Source organism: Artemia franciscana, chromosome 11 (genome assembly GCF_032884065.1).
Source record: "Artemia franciscana chromosome 11, ASM3288406v1, whole genome shotgun sequence".
Lineage (NCBI taxonomy): Eukaryota > Metazoa > Arthropoda > Branchiopoda > Anostraca > Artemiidae > Artemia > Artemia franciscana.
In genome coordinates this window covers 23,055,870-23,072,674 of record NC_088873.1, presented here as the reverse complement: position 1 = coordinate 23,072,674, position 16,805 = coordinate 23,055,870, and the positions used below count along the sequence as shown (strand labels likewise).

The 16,805-nt window shown below is 35.7% G+C and overlaps 1 protein-coding gene across 2 annotated transcripts in view; it reads right to left on the bottom strand.

The window, feature by feature from the left end:
- Positions 1-16,805, bottom strand: part of LOC136032979 (hippocampus abundant transcript 1 protein-like) — a 68,056-nt gene that overhangs the window by 21,167 nt on the left and 30,084 nt on the right. For both annotated transcript variants that reach the window (XM_065713487.1, XM_065713488.1), the window contains exons 6-8: positions 13,516-13,629; positions 4,713-4,897; positions 623-720 (exon numbers count right to left, since the gene is read on the bottom strand). In XM_065713487.1, the coding sequence (XP_065569559.1) occupies positions 623-720; positions 4,713-4,897; positions 13,516-13,629 (397 nt within the window). The remainder of the gene's footprint in view (positions 1-622; positions 721-4,712; positions 4,898-13,515; positions 13,630-16,805) is intronic.

Below are 16,805 nucleotides of genomic sequence, written 5' to 3'. Positions count from 1 at the left end.
ATTTGTACACAACAGACAATGTGGTTTGATTCTGGTTGGTCTAGTCAAATATTAAATTTACCTTTTTTATTTATACAGAAAAGAAATATAAAATTCTGTTTCTATCTTACTTCTTCAGTCAATACATTTATTAACTGCATCAATGACTTTTACGAATATACACACAACCACTGTTTAATCTACATAAACTCAACCGTATCCCATGAGCAGGATGTCCCTTGTGAAAACTGTCCCTCTGTAAACATCAACTGTACCGTTTTATTGACCTCAGAATAATAATAGCTCAAAAATCATATTTACGGTTTATAATAAGCCTCAATTCAGGGCTGGCACTACTTGAGATTTTATCAAGATATCAAAATATCAACCCTGAGCTATGAATCCTGGGAAAAGTATACATTAAACAAACCCTAAAAAAGCATACTTATGTATATACACTATTATTTCACATAATTATATCTTAGGATGTTCTTCAAACCTCAGAACTTGCACAAGCGATCCTTAGAATGTGATTAATTTTTTACTATTAACCCAGCTCAAATGGCAAATACAAACCTATCAACAGCAAAGAACAATTCTTGATTAGAGTGCATCATATAGCTTAAAACTGGCAAAAGCTTACCTTGCTTATCTGGATCTGCATGAGTAGAGGCAAACGAAGAAATTGCAGGGTAAGTGATACTTGACAATGCTGCAAGAATACCAGCAGCCCACATCATCCTAAAAAGAAGAAGAAATTACCTTTATACATATTAGATAGACAGCAAAACATTCAAAATTACAAAACAAGTAATCATTACTACAAAAGTTGTTTGTACAAACAAAAGAAAAAAGGAAGAAAGAAAAGAACCTGAAATAGCCCTTGATTGCTCAACGTCCTCACTTTCTACATAATCTCACTTTTAATTCAGGTGAGCTATCTGACTTCAAGTGTGAAATTCAAAAATCAGACTTCATTTAATATAAAATACTTCAGTTATTATAATATTGCGGCTGCGAGACTCTCTTGTGGAGAAGCATGATCGAAGTTCAAGTCGCTCAGTAGTAATGAATTGTATTTAATTGGATGGAGCATCTTTAAACTTGTCTTGTCTTGTGGTGGCGCCGTGGGTTTGGTCTCAGCTTGGTAATACGGGACCCAGAGATCGAACCCGGCTGAAGCAAAACTGTGGGGCAAGGCAAGGACCTTAGTAGTCAAGAAGCGTTGTTAATCCGATACAATACAATGCAAAACAAACATTCTTCTAATCAAAAAAAGTATAGTTTCATTTTAACCGTTTTTTTGTTATTCTTGATGATACTGATCAAAGAGGCGGACAAATCCAAAAATAGCACTGATCTTGGGCACGATCAAGTTCATAGAAACATAAGATTCTTTCCTGAATTGCTTAAAACAAATTAGACATCAGAGTCGTTTTTACATATGTCAAGCAAAAACATTGGCATAGTACTCTTGGCTACCATATGCAGTCCAAAGTGTTGATCGTTTCCAGGGAAATCGATTCCAGAAAGCAATTGAAGGGAGGGGGGCTGGAGGTTGACGCCCCTGGTAATTTCAGAGCCGTAGATTGACAAAAATCGATCGAAAAGCAACAATTCAAGAAACGAAAGGTCATTGAACTATTATTAAGAGATCTTCTAAAATTATTTCCGTTGTTTTTATTTAATAAAACCTGCATTTAAATTATTTTTTTTATTGTTATACATCCAATCAATCTACCACTAGTAGGCGACAATGTACACAACAACAGACAAAGTGAACAATAAGATAATCATAATAACATAAATGGCAACACTACCAACAAATCATTAATTATAGTTTAAGGGAATGCGCGTAGTTTTAGTGATTTTTGGAAAATCTTTTTTCTAACTCCATACTTTTGACCGTTTTTTCATTTATTTTGCATTTCTTCATTTTCTTCACATCTTTGATATTATTTTTTTGTTTATTATCACTTATTTTATCTGGTTTTTGTCTTCATTTTATTGTTATATACCCAGGACTGAAACCCTAATTTATTTGTGAAAATTTCTGGCGACTTACCTTTCCCCAAAGTAATATATCCTTTTGCTTGATTTCTATTAATTTTTCAACTAATTTATTGTTCTACCAAACACTAGTGCCTAAACTCCAAATGCAATCTAGACTCCTAATGCCGCGGCATTGACAGAAAAAGTTAAGGCAATCTGATAGCTTCAATAGTTGCGACAGGCTAACCAAACTTAACCCTTAAGCAAAAACGCAGATTTCTGAGTATCCTCAAAAATTAACGATACTAGCTAGAATGACTTTTTATCAGTTATTTTCGCTTGATTCGACATCATTTTCAAGGGTTTCAGGTCATTCTTCAAATTGTCCATAAATTTGTTTTCGCGATTAACTTTTACCACTAAAATCAACCGAGATAATAGTTATCATTCCAGAATCAGCCTCAAATGATGATTCTTCCTCACTAGACAGTATTTGTTTGTTCAAAAAACGTCGTTAGATTTTCGGTTACTGTGGGCTTCAGTTCTTTCTTTACTCTTTGTTTTTTGGTTTGTCTTATTATTTTTAATTTTAAAGTTTTTTTTAGTATATAGTAAGGGAAAAGCATGCATGAGGAACTAAACTTATGAATCTGAAAACGAAGCGAATCTTTCTCGGGTTAAGATAGACAATAAAAAAAACAAGGTTTGGAATTTCGTGAGGTCTCTGTAGTTGTATCATTTTTTTCCGAATTAAACGGCACATCATGTTTTAAAAGCAACTCAAGGGAAACGTATTTACAAAATATCACCAAAATTATCAAGTGTGAAATATGTAAGCACTATTTTACAGTTTATACTAAATAAAGACTAAAACAATGTTGGACTGTTCATAGAAATAAAATCCTGGATTATTTAAATCAGGAAAGATTCGTGGATACACCCCCAGAAAAAATAGTAATCGATATCCATACTGCTTGAAAAGAGCAGCGATGTTATGTTGCCTTAATACTGTATTCAAAAAAAAGAAAAAAAAAACGACCAATAGATTTAAACAAAACAAACGTTGCAATGAAGTTATATAACAGAAGAATAAATGTATTTCGAAAAGTTTCAGCAAAATAACTTTTCTTAATTAAAAAACTGTTACCATGGAAATGAAAACTTGCTAGGACACAAGTGAAACTAAGTATATAATTACATTAGGGCATTCGAAGTGTCTGCGATACGTAAAATCGATTGAACAAAAAAGGGAGAGTTACAGCTTTACACCAGCAATGGCCAACACATAAACTACCAGGCCATAAGCGCTTTGTGGTGACCACGGCATCTTTATGTAATAAACTACACGGTGAAACTTGTCTGGTTATTTCTGTTCTTTAGTTCAGTTTAATTTACAAGAAAGAAACATGATTTAATTCCACATTTGCACCAAACATGTGGAATACAACTTATTATTAGATATAGACGTGCCACGAGGGGGGGGGGTGTTGCTTGTTCATTCTAAACTTAAAAAAATAAAAACAGAAACGCTGGTGGTTAAATTCTCGTGGTTCATCCAAAGGCTCTTAGATATAAACAGGATTTTATTCCGCATTTGTTCCAAGCATGTACACAATAACTTATTGTCAGACGAAGGACGGGACCAGGAGGGCGGGAAGGGGCTGTTGCTTTTCCATTCTGAACATCAAAGATAAAAACAGATACGCTGGCGGTAAGACTTTCGTGGTTCATCCAAAGGCCCTTATATATGCTACCATTGCACTTTCAATTAATTCGAACACCATATTTTGCAACGGGGTTAGACATTATATAATTTTCGTGGGAACTCAATAAAATTAACTTTCTTTGGTTCGGATCTCTTCTGGTCACTGGATGTCGTAGCTAACGAGGTTCTCTTATACCATAAAAATGTACGTCACACAAAATAACGTAAATGTCTAAAATACAATTTCACTAAGTAGGGTGAACAAACAATCAGTTTCATCTTGCAACGGGGTTAGACATTATATGATTTTCGTGGGAACTCAGTAAAATTAACTTTCTTTGGTTCGGATCTCTTCTGGTCACTGCAGCTAACGAGGTTCTCTTATACCATAAAAATGTACGTCACACAAAATAAGGGAAAGACGATGTAAATGTCTAAACTACAATTTAACTAAGTAGAGTGAACAAACAATCACTTTCATGATATTAAAGAAAATATTTTAAGAAATTACTGGCTAAAATATCAAATACTGAAAAACTCTTTTTATATTTTTTTATAATTTAAATTTATTTATTTATTTTTGTTTGCAGTAACTTGTAATGACCAAGTCACAAATATTCCTTAAATTTTAATATAGAGCATAACTAGGCCGTAAAGTCAGATGTAGCAGGTATGTCAATCTTGTTGTCATTTGTTTTGCGTAGCTTACATTAGCTTTAGCCTATTTTATGTTTACTTCTTATCTTAGGGTACTTATGTTAACTAAGTGATAACTATTGGATATTGATAGTGATTTGGATGGTGATATAGATTTGTAGAAGTTCTGAAAATCAGATACCGTGTCTCGGCTCTTTTTTCCTTGGCTTTTGGTAACCATATAACCTGAGGAGTTACTGTTTAATTTCATTCTTTGTTATTGAAGGGTTCTTCTTTTCTTTTTTCTTCTTTTCTAATAGTCCACTTTTTCTTCTCTTTTTTTTTGCATGAGCGAGCTAAAGTAAAATTATTAATATATAAGTTATAATAGCTAGCTTACCAATGCTGGGATCCAAACCCATACCAGGCTAGTTGAAGCATTTCAAAAACAAGTCCAACAAGGATTGTACGTTTGGAACCAATGGATCGCATCAATAAGCCTAATACTGCAGTTTGAGCCACTACTGATAATATCCCGACAACAGCAATAAAAGTGGCAACCGCCTCGGCTGAGAACCCCATCACCTAAATGGACAATAAGAGATAATTAAAGATAAAATAGAGCACTTTCGATTAGAACAGACAAATTTAGGTTAGAAAATACAGTAATCAATGGGAACGAGAATTAGAAAAGCAATTCACTAAACTAAAAAGCATTTGAAAGTGCCAATTTTGTAAATTACGCAAATTCTCTACGTACAAATGTGGCTGCTCTTGTCAGCTAAATCGTTTGTCTCTTGAATTTGAATATGGCATATTTCACCAGGTCATAGGACCATACCCCTTTATGGATTACCACAAACCTTCATAAGGGCAGCTATAGAAACACTGGCCCATCCTAGTTTCATAGGAATAATGTATCTAGAGACTTGAATTATTTACATGGGCTGAACAGTCTCTAACAATATAAATATTCAAGATCCAAGACCAGCAGCATATCATTAAGTAGTTCACGGAACCATGTATTCGTGGAATAGTACATTTTTTTTTTCTCTAAAATAAGTGATAAGATATTTTTACCAGCTCAACAGGATTTGCAAATATTTTGCAACGCAAAAATACTGTCTGAACCAGAAAAATGCGAAATAACTTATTCGGGGATAAGATGCAGTGATAAAAGGAATTATTTAAGCAAGTACCGAAAATAGGCGATGATTTTCACGAAATTATGAAAATCACGAAATGTAGGAGCCAGGTCCAAGAGTTTATCTACCCGTACAACCGCCTAATTTAAAACACCTCGCAACGAGAAATTAAGATGAGTGAACTATGTCAAACCTCCGCTTTCACCGATAATCTGATTGTTTATTTTGTTTTAATTGATTCGTCAAAAGTCTATACGGCTGGCACGTATACAAAAGGGTGACCCTGCTTTTCCTATCCACTTTCCGAAGTTCCACGATTTTTCAATTTTTTTTTGCATTTCTTAATGATTCGACTGTTGTTTGTTTTTTCCCGAAATGGACTAGCTTTTGACCATCATTATTGCTTGTAGCCAACTAGTAAGGAGCCAAGATACACACAAAATAATCTTTATGTCAAAATATCTATTTCCAATTATACCTGCAAAACAAATAAGGAGACATAGCAGGATTGGAAAAGCCATAACTTAGTTTTTAATCTATATTGGATGGACCGGTATATCAGACTCAGTGGACCAAACGAAATATAATGCCTCAAAAGTCAACATAACCGAAGCACTTAACAATCCATTTTTCATGAATTAAAAAGCAAAAAAAGTTTCCTACAAGTGTAATATATCATGTAATTTTTAATATTTGAGAAGGGACTGTCTTTCAAAACAAGGAAGTTCAAGAACTAAGAAGCATTCATTAATTTTTCCGCAGACATTTTTCCATGGGAAATGAAACCACGAGACCTGTAAAATAAACGATTCCCAAAATAACCTTGGAAAGCCATCGATCAATTGAACCACAATTTATCAGGCATTTTTAAACATCCTCCGCATACTATTTTCAATCATAATATTAATAATAAGACAAAAACTTTAATAAAGGAAAGTATTTTGAATAAAATGGAAAAGAAGACAAACACAAAGAAGTAAGTCTAATAGTGAGTTTATATAAGTGATAGGGCGACAGGAGTTGAAAAAAAAAAGTCGAAAGCCTGTTTTTAGTGAGCCAACTTTGAAATGCTGACACAGCAGGTATACAAAAAAAGAAACAAACAATATGCAAAAACGTCCATTAATAGGAATAATACTTTTCGGTCCGTATCAAAGAACATTCGAGACACAAAAATGTTCCCATTTGGGAAAAAGTCTATCAAAACTGACCCCCAAAGTACTATCACTGGATGGGGGACAACCATGGATCGGCAGAGAAAGCCCGGGAATGGTTATTTTATTCTAGGTCGGGGCAGACTCGTAACATTTCCTCCTCTTACAACTCCTTCCACTGACACTCCATCGATCTGCCATGACAAGAAACACCCGTGATTTCTCAAAATATTTTGTCCAACTACCAAAGTCGCTTAGCCACAATTGACAAACTTAAACTTTAGGATTTTTTGCACACAAATTATTCTTTTAAAGATCATGATTAGAATTCCTGATAAACAGCCACAAACTGACTAAAATTAGTTATGATTATGATATGGTGGCTGGCAGACAAGATTCGTTAGTAGTTGATACATTTAAACAACCCCATATTAAAGTAGCCGTAACTAAAAAAAAAAATGAAATCTTACTAACACACTCGCTTCCTATTAGAAAAAATGGAAAAAGTAAACTTTTGACAAAACTAAATACAATATGATTATCCTTGGGTTCAAAGTGGGATTTCCACTTTCGGCATGAGGTAAGCATCTATTTAGAGACAATTTTTTTTTTACTTTTTCCCAATTTGGGTTGCTCCGTTTTTCCAACGAAAAAAAAACCTTTACTGTTGTTTTTTCCCCTTTGTTAATGCCAAAGAATCAATCTAGCTTACTGATCCGCCTGGCGCTAGGCGGATTAGCTGCAGGAGCTATGGAACATCTGGAAATTATAAATCATTTCGAGGTCCACCTTGCGGGCACATGCCGTGTACCCGTTCTCCAAATGTGATTTCTGGTAGCTGATTGGCTGACGTTCGTTCAATATGACCAAACTAGTGGAATTGTTAACTTTTGACCTAATCCACGATAGTGCGAGAGCAAAGAAGAAGTACACGAGGTTTGCATTTGATAGTCATTCTATGTAGTTTTGCTCACTTAGAAATAGGAAGCTGACACCTTGGCAGTAGTGATTGAGCTCGTTTAAGGCTCAAAATGAAACTAGTGCCTTAGGGATTTATTAGATGAAATCTTCTCCTACCAAAGAATTTTCAAATTAGATAAATTGTTGTCGGTTGTCCCGGGAGATGGTAGAATGATTAATATCATCATCAACGACACAAACTTTGATCTCTGGTCAAACAATAGGTTTCCCCAGACGTGATGCCATGAGTTCCTACTTTGTCTTTCACCCTTTTCATCACTATTATTACCAAAAGAAGACGTTTCTTAGCTATTTATTTGGGACAGCAACAAGTCACTCCTTTCTCCCTTTAGCAGCGGCTATTTTCCATTGTACTGGATTAAATTACCTTCACAGCTGTCCCTCTAAGAAGGGATCTTCTTGTTCGGTGTCCTGCAATGCCGAGCAATTTTTTCCACTGCCAGGGGAAGGTGAGTAGCCGTCGGACAAGCCCACAAACCTAGGGGATCAGCAAGGAGTGCAACAGAGAGACCTTCCCCCCCACCATCTGTATTTACGTCCTCCAGACTTGAGAGCCCCTACTAGTTTTAGGCCCTCAGGGAAAGGGGCCTAAAACTTGCCGTCACCATTTTTGAGGTACCCTACATATCTGAAGTGCATTCCCCTACGCACCACCCTGGGACTCGCTGAGTAGCCTAGTACACTTGTTAATAGTAAATACTTTTAGGTCTTCAAATTAGTATTTTTTAAACTGTAATTTGCTCAAAACTGGAGTTTTAAAACCCTAAAATGAGAAACAAACAACTTTTTCAAAATGATGGTACCTTAGTAGCAGACATAGACATATATCTTCGAGTCCATATCACACGATTAGCTAACAAATTTATTAAAGAATGCTCCGGATAACAATCTTTAAAAAAATAAAGTAGTCATGCATAAATGAATGTTCTGGGAAACAGTCTTTCTTACATAAATGCGATGTACACCTAAACTACTTGACTAAACATTATGATTTTTTCAATATATACCATAAAAAGATATGAATTACCAGTTTTTTTTGTAAAAAAAAAAGTGAAAAGGAAAACAAGAGCTAAGAGCTCGTATGGTACTTGTGACGAGGCAAGAAGAGCTAAGAGCCAAGAGCTCATATGGTATGAGCTCTAACAAAATTCTAAGAATCAATGGATTGATTTAAAAGGAAAATAAGAGGCTTAATGCCGGTCAGGATTTAAAATAAGAGCTCTGAGTCACGATGTCCTTCTAAATATCAAAATTCATTAAGATCCGATCACCCACTCGTAAGTTATCAATACCTAATTTTTTCAAATTTTTCCTCTACCTTTAGCCCCCCAGATGGTCGAATCTGAGAAAACGACTTTATCAAGTCAATTTGTACAGCTCCCTGACACGCCTACCAATTTTCATCGTCCTAGCACGTCCAGAAGCACCAAACTCGCCAAATCACTGAACCTTTCCCCCCAACTCCCCCAAAGAGAGCGAATCCAGTACGGTTCCGTCAATCACGTATCAAGGACATTTGCTTGTTCTATCCACCAAGCTTCATCCCGATTCCTCGACTTCAAGTGTTTTCCAGGGTTTCCCCCTCCAACTCCCCCCAATGTCAAAAGATCTGGTCGGTATTTGAAATAAGAGCTCTGAGACATGAATTCCTTCTAAATATCAAATTTCGTTAAGATCCGATCACCTAATCGTAAGATAAAAATACCCCAATTTTCACGTTTTCCAAGAATTCCGGTTTCCCCCTCCAACTCCCCCCAATGTCACAGATTCTGGTCGGAATTTAAAATTAGAGCTTTAAAGCACAAGATACTTCTAAATATCAAGTTTCATTAAGCTCTGGTCACCCTTTCGTAAGTTACAAATACCTCAATTTTCAAAATTACTCCCCCCCACAACTCCACCAAAGAGAAAAGATCCGGTCCGGTTTTGTTAATCACGTATCTTAGACAGGTTTTTATTCTTCCCATCCAGTTTCATCCTGATCTCACCGCTTTAAGTATTTTATAAGATTTCCAGTCCCCCCAACTGCCCCCCAATTACGCTGGATCCGGTTGAGATTTAAAATAAGAGATCTGAGTTACGAGGTCCTTCTAAATATGAAGTTTCATGAAGATCCGATCACTTTTCTAATTTTTCAGAATTACCCCCCACCCAACTACCCCAAAGAGAGCGGATCCGTTCCGGTTATGTCAAGTTTCACCCGATCCCTCCACTCTTTCCAAGATTTTAGGTTTCCCCCTCCCATATCCCCCCCAGTGTCACCAGATCCGGTCGGGATTTAAAAGAACAGTTCTGAGACACGATATCCTTCCAAACATCAAATTTCATTAAGATCTGATCAACCGTTCGTAAGTTAAAAATACTTCAATTTTTCTATTTTTTTCGAATTATCGGGCCCCCCACTCCCCCCCCCAGATGGTCAAATCGGAAAAACGACTATTTCTAATTTAATCTGGCCCGGTCCCTGATACGCCTGCCAAATTTCATCGTCCTAGCTTACCTGGAAGTGCCTAAAGTAGCAAAACCGGGACCGACAGACCGACAGAATTTGCGATTGCTATATGTCACTTGGTTAATACCAAGTGCCATAAAAAATCCCATCACGACAACATAATCCATTTTCAACATTCAGCATTACTCATTCGCAAGGGCAGAAGGCCACAGTTCCTTACAATCTAGCCTGAGCAAACGAGTGCCATCAATAAGACGGTGAAGCGCAGTTTTTTCTAGAAACAGCCTGCAAAGCGGGCTCTTTTATTTAATTAAATAAAATAAACTAGTTTTTTTAACTGAAAGTAAGGAGCAATATTAAAACTTAAAACGAACAGAAATTACTCCATATATGAAATGGGTTGTCACCTCCGCAATCCCTCACTCTTTACGCTAAAGTTTTTAATTGTTTTAAAAAGTAGAATTGTGGCAAAGAGTCAAACTTTAGCGTAAAGAGCGAGGGACTGCGGAGGGGACAACCCATTTCATATACGGAGTAATTTCTGTTCGTTTTAAGTTTTAATATCGCTCCTTACTTTCAGTTAAAAAAACTAGTTTTTTTTATTTAATTTCTGAACGTTTTTGAATTAATGCATGTTTGATTTTGGCTCTCCGCACATAAATTATTGAAATGAAATTAGTATATTAATTTTTTTTTGGCTAAAACGTCTGTACACTTCCCAATAACCATTACTATATGTAAACACTGGTCAAAGTTTATAACTTGCAGCCCCTCCCCCAGGAATTGTGGGGGAGTAAGTCATTCCCAAAGACATAGTTATTATGGTTTTCGACTATGCGGAACAAAATGGCTATCTTAAAATTTTAATCTGTTGACTTTTGGAAAAAAATTAGCGTGGGAGGGGGCCTATTTGCCCTCCAATTTTTTTTTATCACTGAAAAGGGCACTAGAACTTTTCATTTCCGTAAGAATGAGCCCTCTTGCGACACTCTAAGACCACCTGGTCGATACGATGACCCCTGGGGAAAAGAAAAAAACAACAACAAACAAATAAACACGCACCCGTGATTTGTCTTCTGGCAAAAAATATGAAATTCCACATTTTTTTAGATAGGAACTTGAAATTTTGCTATAGAGTTCTCTGATATGCCGAATGCGATAGTGTGATTTTCGTTAAGATTCTATGACTTTTAGGGGATGTTTCCCCCTTTTTTCCAAAATAGGGCAAATTTTCTCAGGCTCGTAACTTTTGATGACAAAGACTAAATTAATTGGAACTTATATATTTAGAATCAGCGTGAAAATTCGATTCTTTTGATGTATCTTTTAGCATCAAAATTCCGTTTTTTAGAGTTCCGTTTACTATTGAGCCGGGTCGCCCCTTACTACAGTTCTTTACCACGAACTGTTTGAAAAGAAAATAATTCGGTATTTCGGGGCTTCTGACATTATTACTCCTTTGCGGAAGTTAGGCTCAAAATTGAAAAATGATTAGATTTTTTCTCTGGGCCCCTTCCACCTCTTAGTTCGTTTATTTTCCCGTTAGTTTTCACCTGTTTTCGCTTTATAGTTGTGTTATCTCTTAGCAGTTCTTTCGTTAGTTGAGTTATGGTTGTGGTATATATGTTTTATCGCTCGTATAGTTGTGTTATTTTCAAATTATACTCCATAATAGAGAGGCTCCGAACACCCAGCATTGTATATTAAGCTCTGAATTTGACGTTTTTTCTAACGTGACCAGATTCGTCCTGCGCCCTTTTCATTGAATTTTTTCCCCCATGGCATATTTCTCAAAGGACAGATCCTCCCATATAGCCCCCTCCCTCAACCCTACCCCCCAAAACCAAAAAAATCCCCCTGAAAACGTCTGTACACTTCCCAATAACCATTATTATATGTAAAAACTGGTTGAAGTTTGTAACTTGCAGCCCCTCCCCCAGGAACTGTGGGGGAGTAAGTCACCCCCAAATACATAGTTATTATGATTTTCGACTATGCTGAACAAAATGGCTATCTCAAAATTTTGATCCGTTGACTTTGGGAAAAAAATGAGCGTGGGAGGGGGCCTAGATGCCCTCCAATTTTTTTGGTCACTTAAAAAGGGCACTAGAACTTTTCATTTCCGTTAGAATGAGCCCTCTTGCGACATTCTAGGACCACTTGGTCGATACGATGACCCCTGGAAAAAAAAAACAAATAAACACGCACCCGTGATTTGTCTTCTGGCAAAAAATGCAAAATTCCACATTTTTGTAGATAGGAGCTTGAAACTTCTGCAGTAGGGTTCTCTGATACGCTGAATCTGATGGTGTCATTTTCGTTAAGATCCTACGACTTTTAGGGGGTGTTTCCCCCTATTTTCCTAAATAAGGCAAATTTTCTCAGGCTCGTAACTTTTGATGGGTAAGACTAAACTTGATGAAACTTATATATTTAAAATCAGCATTAAAATGCGATTCTTTTGATGTAGCTATTGATATCAAAATTCAATTTTTTAGAGTTTTGGTTACTATTGAGCCGGATCGCTCCTTACTACAGTTCGTTACCACGAACTGTTTGATTAGTACAGTTAGTATATATAGTCTTTTCCGATATATTTCTTTTAGCTAAAAAGTAGCTTACTAATTCATAAAGAGCAAACATACAAGCCCAAAAAAATAACGACGAAGTAAAGTTATCAATTTAACTCGCAAGTAGGATGGTAATGACTTGGGTTGTGTTAATGTGCAGCTATGCATAAGTAAATTCAGGAGCAAAGCAGATAACATATCCTGTAGCTTCAATATGATTAAGAATGCAGAAATCCTTTTTCCATTTATGCATTAATTTTTCATTTTTGATTATATCATACTTATCAAATCTATTGTGATTACGAAATAACTAGGAATGCTTTTTTTTACTGAAAAATCACTTTGTGTGCTACGGAACCATCTCCAAACAATTTGAGTAGGAGTTCTTCATGTTAATGTTTTTAATGTACAGAACACACTCGAAATGTTGTCAGTTCAGGAATATGAAATTTGTATATCTCTTCATTTATTTTTCAATAACATCTTGTCAACCTCTTAATAAAACTGAGGCTATTTTTTTCCTTCTTCATTAGGACAAAAAATAGTTTTAAGCTCTTTGGTAATCATAGTGGTAAAGTGCATGGGTAGGCCGTATTTTTCGTTTATTGTAACATAAGGGGACTTGACCATCACTTCTCAGTTGTACAGGAGTTCTGCTCCCTTTGATTTTGTCCTGATCTTGAGCTCTATTTTCATTGCACGTATTCTTAAGGTTCTGCCCCAACAAAGACGTAAGCATAGAGGGCAAGATAAAAGGGATACCTTAAAAGGTTATCCGTTCATTGACGCAGTAAATTAGAACTTTCTATCGCCTTACATCAATGGCAATTAAAGTACTATTATGAGCTTCATTTTGCATTAAGAAGCTCAATACTTTTTCGCAGTGAAGAAAAAGACTTACCAGTTGAAGGTATACGAAGAAGCAAGAATATTGTCCAGCTTCGCCCAAATAAGAAAGGAAGACAGTGACACATAGCATTAAAATTGTATAGTCTCTTCCAATTTGTCGAAGTGCCTATAATAAAAGTAGTGCCTTTGGTTATCCCAACAAAAAGGGTTTAAACAATGGTAACACTGATAGTGTATGACAGAAGATAAACTCCAATAAAACCAAAAGAAAAATGAAAGATACGTTAAAACTAGCAGGAACCGCAGGTAGTGTATACAAACAAAAATGATTAGAAATAATCGATCTTTATACAGTTCAACTGAAAACAAATGTAGCAGACAATACCATCATATAACCTCTTCAAGAAAAAAAAAAATCAAATTATAAAAGCAGCCAAGTCTACTTTAAAAATATAAAGGCAAGGCCAAAGAAGAGATGATGACCGTGTGATATTCACCAGTAACTGACACGTACGCAGGGGGAGGGGGGCCTTCGGACCTGGCCCCTCTCCCGAAATTTTTCGAAATGTTTAATTTCCCTATGGTTTCTTGAGATTTCTGGCAAAAGTAGGACAATTTTGAAGAATCTAGATACATGTATGAAGCTTTTTTTGGGATTTTACAGCATGCAATTATCTGATCAAGTCACTGCCCAATTATTAACCCATTTTCTGTTTAACTTTTTACCCTCTTTGAAGTAATTAGCGATTGTACTGTTATTTTGTTTTGTAAAAAGAGTTTGCTTTCTACAGCAAAATAGAATTATCCTTGATATTATGGAATTTTCAGGATAAAGTACAGCTTTTAATGGATCAATTTTGGAAACTATCATTTTTCATTAAAATCGACGTTTTTGCAATAGAAGAACTACCCCACAGCACCCATATTGCACTATTAACCCTAAAATTTCCCTTTCAGTGGGATATAATAGATTAATCACTGGTTCTAAATAGCTATGAAAATAACCTAAGTCTAAAACGTACTTTTGAGGCCTCAGTCTCTTTCTTCCATCCGCTACAATACAACTGATTAAAGTTAATCTGTATTTTCCGATATAGGTGCTTTTTGCATTTATTTAGTTACTATGAAAAAAAGTGCTACTTTATATCTGCTGTTTCGAAGGTTTTGCCCCCCCCCCCCAAATAAATTCCTGCGTACGTGCCTGACTAGTAATGACACTTTTATCGCTGAAATTAACGGTGTGACTTGTGGGTGAAAATTACTTGAATACCTGTTTACAGTTTTTCACTCATTGCCTTGACCCAACCCCATTCTGTGAAAGGGCAAAAATATCTAAATTATATTCAACTCCCTAAGTAATATTTCTGGACAACAATATGCAATTTCAGCCACATTTTCTTTCCTGGTGATCAATATGGTTATAGCTTGGTGGTGACGGTTGGAAGCTTAGGTATTCTGCCGTCACTCGTTCAGACCTCCTTTATATAAAGAGATATACCAGAGGCACACCTCATATACATCTGAAAAAAAAGAGTGACGTGCAAAGTACAGTAACAGAAATAATTATTTTGCGGGCCTCTTGGCTAGAAAGGAAAATATGGTAAGTCAAATTTTTTTGACGGCCAGACTCCTTCATCATTTGCAGTTTATGCGAAAATTTTACTCTTTTTATAACTATCTGGTATATATTATAAAGGCTTCCATTTGACAGTCTTCTACCAAGAGATACATAAATTTTCATATCCCAATAATTACGCGTCTCCCCAACTTTATGTGAAGTAATTACATCAATGCATATGTAACCAATGGACGAAGACCTACCAGAAGACTCATCATAACTTTCTAACATATCCTCGAAGATAGTGTGAGACACGTCTTTTTGTTTTCAGTACTAGAATACAACCACAGATATTTTATAATAAATGATGTTGATTAAGCAATGTATACATTTGCATTGATCTCTATTACGTAAGATAAGGTAAATGAACCATTCATGTGATGAATATTTCCAGCAGTGAAAGACATTGTCCGTCCAAAAGACGAACTGGAGATCATAAAACCCGGGGTTGGAGCATATCCAAACACAGAATCACGGGCTTCCCTCCTCCTTTCAAAACAGATTGGAAGAATACCGATATTGTGTTGGCGTTGAGACGAAGTAATCAGCTCAAACTAGTCACAGTTAAAATAGAAGCAAACCCTCAATTATTAATTATTAAGGAGAGATACTTTTGGCCTTTTTATCATTTTTAACGAAACATCCTGTCATAATTTTAAAAACAAATATTTTTTTTTTTTTTTTTTTTTTTTTTTTTTAGCAACAGCAACCAGAGGGAGTTCTGACGACTAGCTTACTCAGTAAACCGGTCAACTCAATATGTGAGCAAGTTCTTGAACGTTGAAAAGAGCTAAAAAAGTTAGAGGGTTAAAACGAGAAGAGAACAACAATTTTAAATGTGGAGGCTTGACGTGTCTTTTCATTGAAAAGGATTCTTTTATGTAATCGTGATAAATCAAAACTGAAGATAAATCAAATAAATTTTCATCACCAAGTTTGATCACAATTGCTGGAAAACATTACTAATATCAACGATGGCGTATTTTCAATTGGAGCATCGAATAAAGGATGCATGTTTGGAGTCTTTAAACCTACCCAGAGGGCAACTTTTCTTGGCATTCATATACATAAATGAAAAGATTGCGAATGACGAGCTACGAGAGTAATTTGTCTCTGATGATCAACCAGGAAGTTGATAACGTTACCCTCAAGACTAACTTTGACATCTGAAAGAAGAACAAATGGAGCAATGTGTTTCTAATAGCCAGCAGTGAAATGCGTCTACACCAAGAATACCCTAATTAGGTAAAGTCCCACTTGAGCAATAGGACATCACTTTGGTCAATGTTGGTATTACCGAAACAATTGTTTTGGGTCATGAAACTATTATTAATAGATGCATTTTGACTTTTTGAACGTCTTTTCTCTCTTGCAAAACAACTACAAGAATATTTGGGCCGGAATAATTCCATTACGGTGAGTTTGCGGTAGTTTTGCAAGAGAGAAAAGATGTTCAAAAAGTCAAAATGCATCTATTAACAATAGTTTCATGACCCCAAACAATTGCTCCGGTTATACCAACATTGACCATCACTTTTTGTTTTCAGTCTGAAAAAACAAAAGAATTTGATCAGACGAAGAGCATTACGAAAGAGAAGAAAAGAAGAAACTACTTGAAAAAGTAGCCACCCTTGTGCTAATATTTCCAGTAAATAAAACACGAAATAAGTTATGGTTTCTTTAGGCAATTGTTGTATACAAAAACACATTTTTTGGTAAAAAAA